At 62.0% G+C, this 13,778-nt stretch overlaps 1 protein-coding gene and 2 long non-coding RNA genes across 4 annotated transcripts; 1 reads left to right on the top strand and 2 right to left on the bottom strand.

Moving 5' to 3' along the window:
* Positions 1 to 1,488: 1,488 nt before the first annotated feature.
* Positions 1,489 to 12,260, top strand: PAK4 (p21 (RAC1) activated kinase 4). The gene is made up of 9 exons (XM_032324274.1): positions 1,489 to 1,566; positions 2,700 to 2,961; positions 5,786 to 6,235; positions 6,450 to 6,896; positions 8,284 to 8,417; positions 8,548 to 8,674; positions 9,779 to 9,904; positions 10,654 to 10,788; positions 11,225 to 12,260. Exons 2-9 carry the CDS (start codon positions 2,758 to 2,760, stop codon positions 11,378 to 11,380), a joined length of 1,779 nt encoding a protein of 592 aa, XP_032180165.1. The 5' UTR covers positions 1,489 to 1,566; positions 2,700 to 2,757; the 3' UTR covers positions 11,381 to 12,260.
* Positions 1,565 to 5,786, bottom strand: LOC116579226. The gene is made up of 3 exons (XR_004281177.1): positions 4,676 to 5,786; positions 3,862 to 4,557; positions 1,565 to 1,715 (listed from the first exon to the last, which is right to left on the bottom strand). It is a non-coding gene; the product is annotated as an uncharacterized LOC116579226 (long non-coding RNA).
* LOC116579224 lies at positions 9,904 to 12,542 on the bottom strand. Of its 2 annotated transcripts, none has more exons than XR_004281175.1 (3): positions 12,465 to 12,542; positions 10,883 to 11,011; positions 9,904 to 10,437 (listed from the first exon to the last, which is right to left on the bottom strand). It is a non-coding gene; the product is annotated as an uncharacterized LOC116579224 (long non-coding RNA). The 2 variants fall into 2 exon arrangements; XR_004281176.1 differs by having other exon boundaries at positions 9,904 to 10,028.
* Positions 12,543 to 13,778: the final 1,236 nt, after the last annotated feature.

The following is a 13,778-nucleotide window of genomic DNA, read 5'->3' as shown; positions in this document are numbered from 1 at the left end:
GTCAGGAGCCAGGGGACTTGGTGGGGGCGCCGCCGGCCGCTGTGGAGCTGGAGGCTGCCCCAGGGTGGAGCTGGAGCCCGAGCACTATAAACACGGTCAGTTCCTCTGTTTGTCCCTCCCTCCGTGCTGTGCCCAGAGGGAAGGGGTGGCCCGGGCAAATATCCGGAGGTGTGTCCCTCCATCCCCTTCCCCTGCAGGGTCACACGCCCCGAAGGCAGGATACAGTAGGGGCTGGCTGCGGGGTATATGGATGCTGCTTGGGTTTTATGGGGGCGAGGGCTCTAAGGAGGCGGTCTGGGGGCCCCACCGCGCCCTACCCGACCCTGTCTGGGTGCCGAGCTCCTCCCACTGCAGGGTCGCCCCGCCCTCTCCTGGGCTTAGTGAGGGGTCACGTGGTTAATCCTACTCCCCGGAGTGACTTGGTGCCTTGGGCTGTGGGCTACAGGGTAGAAGATGGGTAGGGCCGAGTGAGAGAGGCCAAGGTGAGGGCTGAGGCCAGGCGTGCCAGGTGGGGGACCCCTCTGGGAACCCTGCAAGGAGGTGGAGGTGAAGCTGTGGGGTATCGGTGGGAGGATGGGGGAAGGTCTGACTTTGGGGACAAGGCGAGGACCTGTTTGAGACAGGCTGACGGCTGAGGGCAGCAGAGAGGCTTGGGAGCCAGAACAGGGTGGATGGGGGGCCAGGGATGGAAGTTGAGGTGCGAGGGAAGGGCTGGAATGGGGGGAGACACTGAAAGGGCTCCTGGCTTGGTTGAGGGTAGAGGAGGGACAGAGGCAGAGGCAAAGGGACCTCCATCCTGGCCAGGGCCGCCGTACCCCACATCCGAGCAGCTGGGGACCCCGGAGCAGCAGGGAAGCTGGACCTGCTGGGGGAGCCCTGGCAGGACCTGGCTCTGGCCTCCTGCTGCCCAGGAGGCCCTGACCAGTTGAGACAGGTCGTCTGCTGGATCCCCACCCCCTCCCAGCTGGGCGCTGCTGCCGGACCGGTTCTCCTAGATGGCTACCCACTGATGGTCCTGCCTCTGGGCCAGGGCTGGCTGCAAGTTTTCCCGACCTCACACAGCTGCCCCAGTGGAAAGGCGGAATGGCACGGGGAGGAGGAGAGCCAGGTCTGGAGGGCAGCATCCCAGACGCCTGAGAGGGTCCTCAGGTCACAAGACTCACTGCACTTGGGGCCGACCCTGTGTTGGACACCATGCCAGGCTCTGGGGAGCCAGCCTGAAGCCAACAAAGAGCCCAGCCAGATGCCTTTCCCCTCATCCTCTGGGTCTTAGCTCACACAGCCTCTCTGTGAGAAGCTTCCCCTGCCCCCCGACCCTACCATCCCTCAGGCTGGGTCTGGTCCTCCTTGACCCCAGCCTTGACCACCTTGGGCTGTCGGAGGCAATCTTGGTCTCAGTCCCCACCGTATCCCGAGCAGCCACCAGCACAGGGCTGGGCGCAGAGAAGGTGTTAGCGGATGAATGCATGCGTATTTTCTTCCCATCTTCCAGATGAGTAACTCGAGGCCCCAAGAGGAGCCGTCACCTGCCGGAGGGCACGTCTAGCACAGCCAGCATCAAACCAGGTCTGTGGGACTCCAGGGCCTGGGCGTGGGATGGGGGGTCCCCCTCCCCTAGACGCCGTTAGGAGCACTCTGGAGTCACCGTGGTGGAGCAGGGCCCGCGCTTCGTGCCCTGCTCTGCTCCTGTTACCCAGTCAGTCCTCAGAGCAGCCCTGTGAGGGGGAGAGAGGTCACGTCACTCGCCCACGGTCCCACAGAGTGAGTGGCAAAGAGAGATTGTTCTCTTGCCATTTGACTCCCCATCCCCTCACTGCCCTGGTCTCCCTGGGGACACACAGTGGTGCATCTCTCCGGCAGTCCCTTTGGTTTTCCAACTGGCTTTCAGTGAGCATTTACACGGTGCCTGGTACTAGCCGAGGTGTCACCTGGAGACCACAGAGCCTAAAGGCGGGGGTGGTTGCGCTTGCTAATATGTGCTGCACCTTGGAACTTTCCCCACTGTGCAACCCTGGTGAGGAACTCCCTTCTCCGAGCCTCAGTCTCTTCATCTGTAAAGTGGGAGTGTTAGGGTGAGGCTCCCAAGGGCCGTGCATAGGACAGGGACTAGAAGCAGTTGTTGAACAGTCGCTTGGTCACTGAGTGTGGGTTACAGGCCAGGCATTGTACTGGGGGTGGGGTAGGATACAGACACACTGGGCAGATGAGATCTGGCCTTTGGTGCTGATAGTCTAAGGGTTGGGGGTGGGGTGTAGACATCCAACTGGTAAACTCAAGAATGAACAGTAGAATTTTCAGGAGTTAAACGTGCTGTGAAGCTTTGTGACGGAAAGCTAGTGGGACACCTCCTTCACTTGGGGCGGTCAGGAAAAGATTCACCAACCATTCTGAGACCTGAAGGAGGGGATTGGAGGGAGCCATGTGTGGATACTAGGGAAGAGTGTTCCATGAGGAGTCAGTGCAAAGGCACTGAGGTTTGAAAACCATTGTGAGCAAAGGGGGCATGAGAGCAGAGAGGGTTAGGTGCAGGTCATGTCGAGGGGACTCCGAGGGCTGAGCAGGGGAGCCTGTTCACGGGTCCCTCAGGCCACCTGTGGGGGAGGGGAGACCAAGGAGGAGATGAGGAGGGACAGGACTGGGGCAGAGCCCAAGGATCCCAGAGAAATGGGCGGGTTCTGGTGAGCGGCCCCCTCCCACAGGCCTGCTGAGAGGAGCCCCAGTCTGCGCCCTCACGGCGCTGAGAGCATCAGCGCCGCCATGTTTGGGAAGAAGAAGAAGAGGGTCGAGATCTCCGCGCCATCCAACTTTGAGCACCGCGTGCACACAGGCTTCGACCAGCACGAACAGAAGTTCACGGGGCTGCCCCGCCAGTGGCAGAGCCTGATTGAGGAGTCGGCTCGCCGGCCCAAGCCCCTTGTGGACCCTGCCTGCATCACCTCCATCCAGCCCGGGGCCCCCAAGGTATGCCAGCGCCCACTGTGGCCTCTCCTGCCCCATACCAACCCCATACGGCACCCCCAGGCCTTAAACCCACGCTTGACCCTAGGGCCAACACCTCCTTGCTGACCTCCTCCTACTGACAGACAGACACCCCAACCCTCTACCCTAATCTTCGCCCCAGTCCTGACATTTCACCCCTCCACCCACCGATCCCTCCCCATGCCTCTCAGCACTAACTCCCACCTTGACCCCAGTAGCAGCCCCCCATGCCAGCCTCTGAGTTGTCCTCCTCTCCCTGGGCTCTGTGGCCCCATCCCGAGTACCAGAAACTTGTCCTTGGGCGAGGGACAGATCCCCATGGTAGGGCCGACCTGGGGCGCCCAGAGAGCTGCTGACCCGGCCTCCCCACCCCTGTCCCCCAGTCTGGGCCAACTTTGTGGAGGAGGGGGACACCTGAGCTGTGCCCTGAGAGCTGTGCCCTGAGAGGGAGGAATCCTGTGGCAAAGAGAGCCTTTTAGCAGAGGAAAGAGTCCATGGGAAGCCTTGGAGGCTTTTTGGTTTGGGGGGTGGTTTTCTGGCCATCTTGAGCAAAAGGGAGGAGTTGGGATTTGAACCACGGTCTGTTTCCACAGCCCAGGCTCTTAGACCCCTTTGCTATCTGTGCAGTCCCGGCGCCCAGGCGTGGCACAGTGAGGCCGGCTGGTGGCAGGGTGTGAGCCTGCCCGGCCTGGGAAGCCCGCCTCCAAGGCCAGACTTCACCTCGGGGCAGTGGGAGCCAGGAAGGGCCCAGGGCCAGGGGCACGCAGCCAGGGTTGTTCTGGGGCTGGAGATGGAGATGGGTGTGCCGGTCAGCGGGCCCGCGGTGGGGGACAGGCCTTTGGCTGACGCATCATCTCCGGGGCCTGGCGCGAGGACACTCACCGGGATGGGCTCCATCCCGCGTCCCCGCTGAGGTCTCGGTGCCTCTCCTGCAGGCCTTTTGAAGACTTTGAACTCTGTCCTGCTGCTTAAAGCAGCAGAGACTTCACATCCAAGGCTGTATTTCTGGCTTCTGCTGACTAATCGCAGGGGCTGAGGGGGTGGCAGCTGCCTCCGTGGGCCGGGGTGCTGGCTCCTCTGTCCCTGCTGGCCCCACCCCACCTGCTTCGCTTCCGTCCCCCAGCTGGCCCTGGGGCTCCTCCATGATGCCTGTGGCTTCCCTAGGGGACCCCCAAAAATCTAGCCCCTGCTTGGTCCGCCAGCCGTGAGTCCTGTTTGGGCCCATGCCTGCCAGGAAGGGCCACACAAGGGGCAATGGGGACTAGCAGAGTCTTGGGGCCTGTGTGGGTACGTGTTTGCTGCCCCTGCTGGGAATCGCCCCTTGGCTGGGTCTTCCCAGGCCCTCCCGCAGCCCCCAGTCTTCTTGGGGCTAGGGCATGAGCAGGTGTCTGTCTACCTTGCTTCACAGGGTGCCCAGGCAAGGAGGTAGCCAGGCCCCCAGGAGGCGGGGCGTGGGAGGGAGAGACAAGGGCCGGCCCCTGGGGGCCCTGTGGGCTGGAGGTGGGTTTCATGCACAGTGGAGGCAGGCAGTTGTGGCTTGAGGATGTGTGGCAGCCCTGGGCCCACATTGCCACTGGCCTGTGAGTGAGAGCAGAGGGCCAGGGTTGCGTGTTCTGCTCTTTACAGCCTCCTCCCAGCCTGCCTCCCTCCCCCGCTGGCTCAGCCCATGTTTCTTGAGCACGCTGTGCACACATACCTGACACGGTGCTAGGTACTGAGATGTAGCAAGAGCAGAACAGCAGGCAAATACAAAAGTTGTCCTCATGGATGTCACAGGAGGGGCAGGTGACAGTCAGCTGACAGGTGCATCAGGGCAGCTGGTTTCTAGGGCTCCAGAGAAAGAGAAGGCAGAGAAAGGGAATGGGGGTGTTAGGGGCTGGCATTTTAGACTCTGGGTGGTCAGCAGAAGCTTCCCTCTGAGAAGCTGAGTTTGGGCAAAGGCCTGGAAGAGGAGAGGAGGGAAGGAGCTGAGGGCATACTTGGGGGAAGATGTTCTAGGAAGAGCAAACAGCCAGTGCAAAGGTCCTGAGGTGGGCCTTTGCCTGGTACGTTTGAGGAGCAGTGAGGAAACTTGTGTGCTCTGAGCTGAATGGGAGATGAGGAGGTATTCCTGGAGGCCTTGACTCTGTTTGAGGGAGGAGGCGGCTGTGACCAGGATCAGGGTGCTGGGCTTGGCACGCGAAGCTTGGGTGTATTCAGGGCACATGTTACATTCACCAGGCCACGTGGGAATTCCCATTTGCCACCACTGCTCCTGGACTTCAGGCCCAGTCCTTTCTGACTCTCCCTGTGCTCTATCCTTGGCTTCTGGGGGACAGAGCATGGGTTTAGGGTTAACAGCCCCAGCGGGCAGCAAGGGAGGAAGTCCAGGCCGGGCCCTGTGCCCAGCATCCTGTAATTTGCAGCTCTCCAGGACTGTTGATGGGGTGGCATGGGCTCTGTGCTCCTTCCCCTCCCGCCCACAGGGCAGAGACCTGCCCCCAGGCTGGAAAACAGGAGAGAGACGGGGAGGGTGCTTTTTAGGGGGACTGGCCAGCCCAGGGGCAACAGCCTGACCCATGGGAGGTTACCCCTTCAGCTTTCTTCCTGCACCAGACCACGTGGGGGTGTGGGAGGGACTGCAGGGGCCCCTCTGGTGCCACCCCCACCCACCCCGCCCCTTCATCACCCCATGGCATTTCTTCATTCCGTCTCTGTCTTGTCTCTGTGTGTGTTTTGTGTTGTCCTGTCCTTGTGTGTCGGATACACGTCCTGTGTCCTCCTCTTCCTTGCCCGGCCCCCATCCCGCCATTGCCCTGGACCCCAGACCATCGTGCGGGGCAGCAAAGGCGCCAAGGATGGGGCCCTCACGCTGCTACTGGACGAGTTTGAGAACATGTCGGTGACGCGCTCCAACTCCCTGCGGAGAGACAGCCCCCCGCCACCTGCCCGTGCCCGCCAGGAAAACGGGATGCCCACAGAGCCGGCCAGAGCAGCCCCAGAGAAGGCGGGCAGCCAAGGCCGGGGTGCTGGTCGCAATGAGGCGGGTGGCAGCGGTGGTGACAGGCGGCGGGTGGGGCCAGAGAAGAGGCCCAAGTCTTCCAGGGAGGGCTCAGGAGGACCCCAGGAGTCCTCCCGGGACAAACGCCCCCTCTCTGGGCCCGACGTCGGCACCCCGCAACCTGCCGGTCTGGCTGGTGGGGCCAAAGCGGCAGCTGGTCGGCCCTTTAACACGTACCCGAGGGCTGACACGGACCACCCGGCCCGGGGTGTCCAGGTAACCAGTACCCCTGCCCTGGGACCTCCCACCGCCCCTTTGTCCCAAACGTCCCCTGTTCCCTGCCCACCAGCGCCAGCCTGTGCCCAGCCCACTGTCCATCTCCATCCTGACTGCCATGTGTCTGTCCCACAGGCAGGGCCCCTCTCCCACACAAGGAGCAGAGCTGGCCCCCTCCCCCTCCACTAACAGCTGCCTGTCTTTTCTATTGCAGGGGGAGCCTCATAGCCTGGCCCCCAACGGGCCATCGGCCGGGGGCCTGGCGGTCCCCCAGTCCTCCTCCTCCTCCCGGCCTCCCACCCGAGCCCGCGGACCCCCTAGCCCAGGAGTGCTGGGCCCCCATGCCTCTGAGCCCCAGTTGGCTCCTCTAACCCGCCCTGTCACTGCCCCTACCCCCGCCGGGCCCCCGGCCCCTGGGCCCCCTGGGCCCCGCTCGCCACAGCGGGAACCCCAGCGAGTGTCGCACGAGCAGTTCCGAGCTGCCTTGCAGCTGGTAGTGGACCCTGGAGACCCTCGCTCCTACCTGGACAACTTCATCAAGATCGGCGAGGGCTCCACGGGCATCGTGTGCATCGCCACTGTGCGCAGCTCAGGCAGGCTGGTTGCGGTCAAGAAGATGGACCTGCGCAAGCAGCAGAGGCGCGAGCTCCTCTTCAATGAGGTGGGCCGAGGGCCCATCCCTGTCACTCCCAGCCCCTCCCGGCCCCTCCCGGCCCCGCCTGTGCCCTCCCGGCCCCGCCGTCCCCCCTCCTCCTGCTGCCCTCTACCAGCTGGTCTGGAGGCCCATGCTGGTCCGCGTCCTGTAAGGGTGAGGATGGGAGAAGGCCATTCAGCGCCAGGGTCCCCAGGGCTGGGTTTGAGCCTGTCTCCTCTCCTTACTCCTCACACTTCCCCAGGCTGTCACCTCTCCCCTCATTGCCCCATACCCACCCCTGCCTCCCTGGAGCCCCAACTCCAGAGCCCCTCAGCCCTGCCCTCGTGGGACTTCCAGGTCCTTCATACCCACCGAGTCCCAAACTGGTCCCCAGAGTCTCTCGAGACCCCAGCCCTGCCCCTCCCCTGGTTCTATCTCCCATGGTAGCCCGTTAGCTGCTGTGCAACCCCATCCTCTCCCCCCGACTCTGCCCTGGCATCCCCTCTTGGGTAACCCCTTGGCGTTACCCACGCAGCTGCTCAAGGACTCTTTGGGGCCTGCAGGCCTGCCCCTCTGCCCCCCTTACTGACCCTTACAGTTCCCCTGTCCTACCTGTCATTGTCCTCGGGACACGGGCCTGGCCTCTGGCAGGCGTTTGAGGTCTGGCTCCCATCTAGGTCCTTGGTTGTGTCCAGTCTCTGGCTGGGGTTCCCAGTGGCATCTGCCAGCTTTTTACAAAGGCCAACTCCTGGCTCCTTCCCCAGAGGAATCCGGGCTGGCAGCAGCCCCTGGACTCCAATGCAGGAGTCCTGGGATGTCAGGTGTGGAGGTGGTCAAAACTGCCTCCTTCTGGTCTCTCAGCTGTCCCTATAACCCCTCCCCCGGCCCCCTAGTCCCCTCGCACTGTAGCCGCACCGTGGGCTCTTCAGCGGAATCCCAGTGAGTGTCCCGTTCCCATCTCCCCCGGGCTTTGCTGCCAGGGCTTTTCTTCCCTGAACCCATCCCCCCAGGCTGTTACTCTGCCCTTGGCGGGTACCTGCTTGTCCCGCGGACTCAGCCCCATGCTTAAGACATTCTCGTCCCCGCCCCTGTCCCTACACTGGCCTGGTCATTAGGGCCATTCAGAGACCAACCAGCTCATGACTGGTGAGAGAGCAGGATCAGAAATGGGGTTTGGGGGCAGGGAACCCCCACAATGCAGGCATCAGGCCTCAAGCTGCCTTTGGGGTCTCCTGGCCTTGGCACAGGGGAGGGCAGTGACAAATGACAATGACAAAGAGCGGGAGTGACAAGTGGGCTGGGCCTTTGGTGTGGCAGGGCCCCAGCTCAGGCAGGAGGGGAGGCGGGAGGCAGGCTGGTGGGGTGACTGGGTTTGCGGCAGGGACCAGCAGTGCTGACCCCGCCTGGTGCCCAGGTGGTGATCATGCGGGACTACCAGCACGAGAACGTGGTGGAGATGTACAACAGCTACCTGGTCGGGGACGAGCTCTGGGTAGTCATGGAGTTTCTGGAGGGCGGCGCCCTCACCGACATCGTCACTCACACCAGGTACTGCCAGACCCCAGGGTCCCTGGGGCCACTGTGTCCTCTCAGACCCCTCGGGGTGGGGGCCACGTCTCTGGGCCAGGAGGGCGGCATTCCCCTCGGGCCTCCAGTCGCTGACCCCCAGCCCACACAGGATGAACGAGGAGCAGATCGCCGCCGTGTGCCTGGCCGTGCTTCAGGCCCTGGCCGTGCTCCACGCACAGGGAGTTATCCACCGCGACATCAAGAGCGACTCCATCCTGCTGACCCACGACGGCAGGGTGAGGAGCAGGGTGGCTTGGGTTCCCTCTGCCTGTCCCTGGCTCCCCTCCATCCCTGACCCGCAGCTCGGCGGCTTGAGGAGCAAGAAGTTTGTTCACTCCTCAGGCCAACAGCCCCGAATCAGGCCCAGTCAGCGGGGGGGCTCTGCACACACGGTCACAGGGGGGCCAGGCCGGAGGAGGCTGTGCCTTCAGCCCAGGGTGCGGGGAGCTGTGGTCGAGCACTGGGCCCTGGGAGGCCGGGAGACAGCTGGGGTGCTGGCTGTGGCTCTTCCTCCACCAAGAAGCTGTTCCCAGCCGAGCACGTGGCCATGGGCCGTGGACCCCGCTCCTGTCTCCGCTTCTCCAGACTGAGGCTCAGACTCATGCCCACGGATGAGGCCCCCCAGTGCCCAGAACCTGTATTTCTACTCTAAGAGTGGACATGATTTTCAGTGGGAGGGAGTCCTTGACTGTCCCCAAGTTCTCATTGGTGATTCGCCTGCCTTCCCCCAGGGAAGTGAAGCCATTCAGCAGAGATAGGGGTCATGGTGGGCTCTCTTTAATGGGGAGTCTCAGCTGGAATCCCCGAACGCCTGAAGCTGTCCACAGATATGGTTGGGGGACATCTGTGAGCCTGAAGTTGTGTGCACGCCGTGTGCATATGTTTCATGGGGGTGAGAAGATCCGCACATATCCTTAGGAATCGGAAGGGGACCCGTGGCTCCCAAGCAGGTGGAAATGTGTGGTTCTGGGCACGTGGTTGTTAGCAGAATAAGTCACAGCTGTCATCCTCTCCAGGCCAGGGCTGCATTCAGGGATGCCAGGGCCCAGCCAAGGGCTTTGGGAGCCAGCTGGGGTCTCAGCAACATTTGGAACCTGTAGGACTCAGGCCACTTCCCCCAAAGGCCCCAGGGCAGACCCTGTCAGGAAGGCACATGGTGTGATCTCCCACGGGGAGGTGACACACCTAAGGGCCCCCTGCTGGGAGGAGGCAGAGGGACTCCGTGGTCTGGCTCTAACCTCTAGGCTGCCCCGTGTAGTCCCGGAAAGTCCAAGGCCAGGGAACTGAGTAGGTAGACACCTCTGACTGCCCGCCCCCCCCCCGCCTGCGCCCTGCTGCAGGTGAAGCTCTCGGACTTCGGGTTCTGCGCGCAAGTCAGCAAGGAGGTACCACGGAGGAAATCCCTGGTCGGCACGCCCTACTGGATGGCCCCAGAGCTCATCTCTCGCCTTCCCTATGGGCCAGAGGTAAGCCGGCGGTGGCCCGGTTGTCCTGTTGTCAGCACAGGTTTACACTGTGACCATCTGGAGCCGCAGGAGTGCTGGGGGTGGAGTGGGGCTCAGTGTGGGAGATGGGTCACTGGGGATGGTCCTGTGGGAGAGGAGGGAGGCATGCGTGTGTGCACCTATCCCTGATGAGCCCAGCCCGGTGCTGACACCCACTCGGATTTAGCAAAACCTGAAAGCGCTGGGCCCCAAGAACTGTGATGTAGGGGCGAGTGACAAGCTTCAGGCCTGGCATTCCTGTGCTCTGTCCCTCCCCAGTCCTGACTTGGTCCGGGTAGTCTTCACCCAGGCAGGTGCTCCCCTAGTCAGGGCAGAGCTGGCCTGGCAACTCTGGGACCCCATCCCCCTGCCTGTGAGTACCGGATGCTCCTGGCGGCTAAAGTCTTTGGGCTGGCTCTGATTGGCTCAGCTCCGGTCACGTGTCTGCTCATGAGCCAATTACTGTGTCCCAACCATGCTGCTTAGGCAACTGGCCACGGCACCCTGAATGCTCCCTAGAGTGAGGGAAGGAGGGTGCTGGGTGGGCAGAACCCTTCTCAGGGCTCCTTGGGGGAGGAGCTTGTGGGTCTGGCAAGTTGGGTGTCAGGGTGTTTGGGGCCCGAGGACTCCAGAGGGAGGAGGCAAAGGCAGAACCAACCACCCCTTTGTGGCTTCCCCTAGCACGGGCCCAGTGAGTCCAGCTCAGCCCTCCTGTCCCTTTCCCGCTGCAGGTAGACATCTGGTCTCTGGGGGTGATGGTGATCGAGATGGTGGACGGGGAGCCCCCCTACTTCAATGAGCCCCCCCTCAAAGCCATGAAGATGATTCGGGACAACTTGCCACCTCGACTGAAAAATCTGCACAAGGTGGGCCCCCGGCGGGCAGGTGGTGTGGGGGAGGGGATACTCCCTCTGTGTTGGGCTCCCCGCCCCCTCTGCTACAGGTTCCCTGAGCCCTTACCGTCCCCCAGTGGTTGAGCCTCGGCTGGCTGGCATAGCCAGGTCTGGGAGAGGAGCCTTCTTGGTAGATGGCTCGCCTGGCAAGAGAGGGGTGCTTCTGGGGCCCAGCCACTGTCACCTCCTTGCAAACCTTGAAAATGGAGAAGAAATGAGCCCCTGGGGTCTTTGATGTGTTTCTTTCCTTGGGGCCAAGCTCTAGACACCTGGGCCCCTTGGCCTCTACCCCCAGGCAGCGGATGTTGTCGGCCCATTTGACAGAGGCCGAAACTGGAGCCCAGTGGCAAGTGAGAAGTGGAGCTGGTGCTCAAACCCATTCCTGACTCTCTCCCCCACCTCCCCACAGGTGTCACCCTCCCTGAAGGGCTTCCTGGACCGCCTGCTGGTGCGTGACCCAGCCCAGCGGGCTACAGCGGCTGAGCTGCTCAAGCACCCTTTCCTGGCCAAAGCGGGCCCGCCCGCCAGCATCGTGCCCCTCATGCGCCAGAACCGTACCAGATGAGGCTCAGTGCCCTGTCCCTGAACCAAAGAGCCCCTTGGGTCACCCCGTCCCACCACGGGCCAGTCGGGGGGAGGCCCCCACTCCTCCCCACCCAGGAGACACTCCATGTGGCACCGCCATCCTTGTCGGCGGTGGGGGAGCGTGCAGGACCCTACTACTGAACTCCAGGTTTGATTTTGTGACTTTAAGACAAAACAAAACAAAACACAGGGATTTGCGGGAGCAAGTGAAGGTTCCCAGCCTCCCCACCCTCTGGGATGGTCGCTCCCTGTGTCTTCCTGTCTTCCAGGAAGGACAGACAGCCCCCCTATCACTGGAAATCATCTGCAGTGGGGGCTGCTGTGGATGGAGAGAACACCACGAGAGGCGTGTGTGTGTGTGTGTGTGTGTGTGTGTGTGCGCACGCATGTGTGCACACACACCTGTGCAGACGGTCCAGCTGCTCTGTCCTCCAGCCTGGGAGTGGGTGTCTCTAAGGCCTTGCCTGACATACAGCGCAGCCCCCTGCCCCCCCCCCCCGAGCCATTGTGGGGGTCGGTCGATCATGAATGTCTGAAGAGTGGCCTTTTCCCCAAGTCCTGCACCCCCTCTCGGTGGCTTGCTGGGGAGATGGGGGCCAGGGCTTCCTGCCTATCCCCAGCCTCTGCAGATGACTACTGCACCTGGACAGCCTCCTCTTTTCTAGAAGTCTATTTATATTGTCATTTTATAACACTAGCCCCTGCCCAACCTGGGGACAGATGGTCTCTGCCCCTTAGGGGCGGCACCAGGGACAGAACCACTGCTCGAAGAATCAGGTTCCCAGCCCTTTGGTGCGGCCCCACTCTCCCCTCCCCTCCCTCAAGTTAGTTTTACAATTAAAATGTTTTCTTGTTTTGCGTGTGCGTGTAGCATGGGTAGCGCGCCTTCCTGTCAAGGTCATCTTGGTGTGGGACTTGGGGGAGGGACTCAAGGACGGAGAGAGGGCGGGCTGGCGAACCCCAGGATTCCAGTCCATCTTAGGCCAAGGGCCATGTCTTGGGGGGGTGGGGAGCCCCAGGTCAAAGCAGCCCGTAGTGCCCCCCCTGACGGGACCCAGACTCACCCCCTGGCCTGCAAACAGCCAGTCCCCCAGGGTCTGTGTGCTGCAGTGACCAGTTTGCCAGATTGGAGATTTGCTGGAATCTTGTTTTAAAGGTTGTTTGTCTTGAGCATGGTAGGTGGGTAGGAAGGATCCTTGATGAGCTGATGTTAGTAAATGGGTCGTTCAGAAAATCGGTCAGTGGGCAGGTGGGCTTTTGAGGACTCAACGGAGGCAGATGGATCTGGAACAGCCAGCCTTAGGGATACTCCACTGGCCAGATCCCTCCCTCCAAATCGGGGTCCCAGGAGGCTGAGCCTGGGTCTCTACAAGGGGAGAAGGGAATTGGCTGGCATCTTCAGGACGGTGCTGCCTCTGTGTTCTGGGCACTGAGCGCCCCAGGCTGGTGTGAGCTTGGACTGTGTGCGTCTCCCCCAGAACCCAAGAGGTGGGGGTGGGGGGAACCAGCAGCTCCCTGGGGACAACTGCAGCGTGAGCAGCAAACCCCACCACCCACTGGTACCAGGGACCTCCGCCTGCTGTGTGGGCGGGAGACGTGTGGAGATGCTGGCTTGGGTACACTGTCTGCGCCCACTCCAGAGCATGCCTCTCCACAAGCCCTGGGTCCCCAAGGCTGGGGTACCGTGTCTGTGCCGGCCACGAACAGGCACCATCTAGATGGGGACTCAGAGGTCTAAACATCCCCAGGGAAGCAGCTGTTGCCATGTTGAATGTGTTGGGTGCCTGGGTGGAGTTGTTAAGCTCTGGGAAGAACTCTGCCAAAATGGGTATAAGGAGAAACAGAAAACAAGAAAAGACCAAAGTAACATTCCCCCCCACACACCACACGCACCAAAGAAAAAGCCCTGGGCTTGAATGCTTTTACAAATGAGTTCCACCAGACTTTGAAGGATCACACAATTCCTACCTTGTACAAACTGTTCCAAAGAACAGGGAAAGGATAGCAGCCCAACTCATTTTCGGAGGCTGGTACGCCCATGATTCCACAACCCAGGAAGAACAGGGTGGCACAGAGCCACCGCCCTCCCAACTGGAGGGCCCCGCCTCCCTGGGCCCCTGGGGGCGCTCCAGGACATTCCATTGCAGGTGAAGGATCTTTCCCCTCTCCACCCCCCCCCCCAGGGGGGACAGGAGGCCCCTTGCCAGGTCATTACCTGGTGGAGGAGCCAACATTCGGCTTCATGGGGACTCTACCATGATTGTCACCTTCCATCGCCGTCACTGCAGTTTAAAGGATGGTTTTGGGTGGCCTCAAGAGAGCTCTCCCGGAGGCCCCATACCCCCTCCTGCTGCCCCTGCCCATCAGGAAGGGGTTCC

Source organism: Mustela erminea, chromosome 19 (assembly GCF_009829155.1).
Source record: "Mustela erminea isolate mMusErm1 chromosome 19, mMusErm1.Pri, whole genome shotgun sequence".
NCBI lineage: Eukaryota > Metazoa > Chordata > Mammalia > Carnivora > Mustelidae > Mustela > Mustela erminea.
Note: the sequence above shows the minus strand (reverse complement) of the source record. Positions and strands in the feature narration are given on the sequence as shown.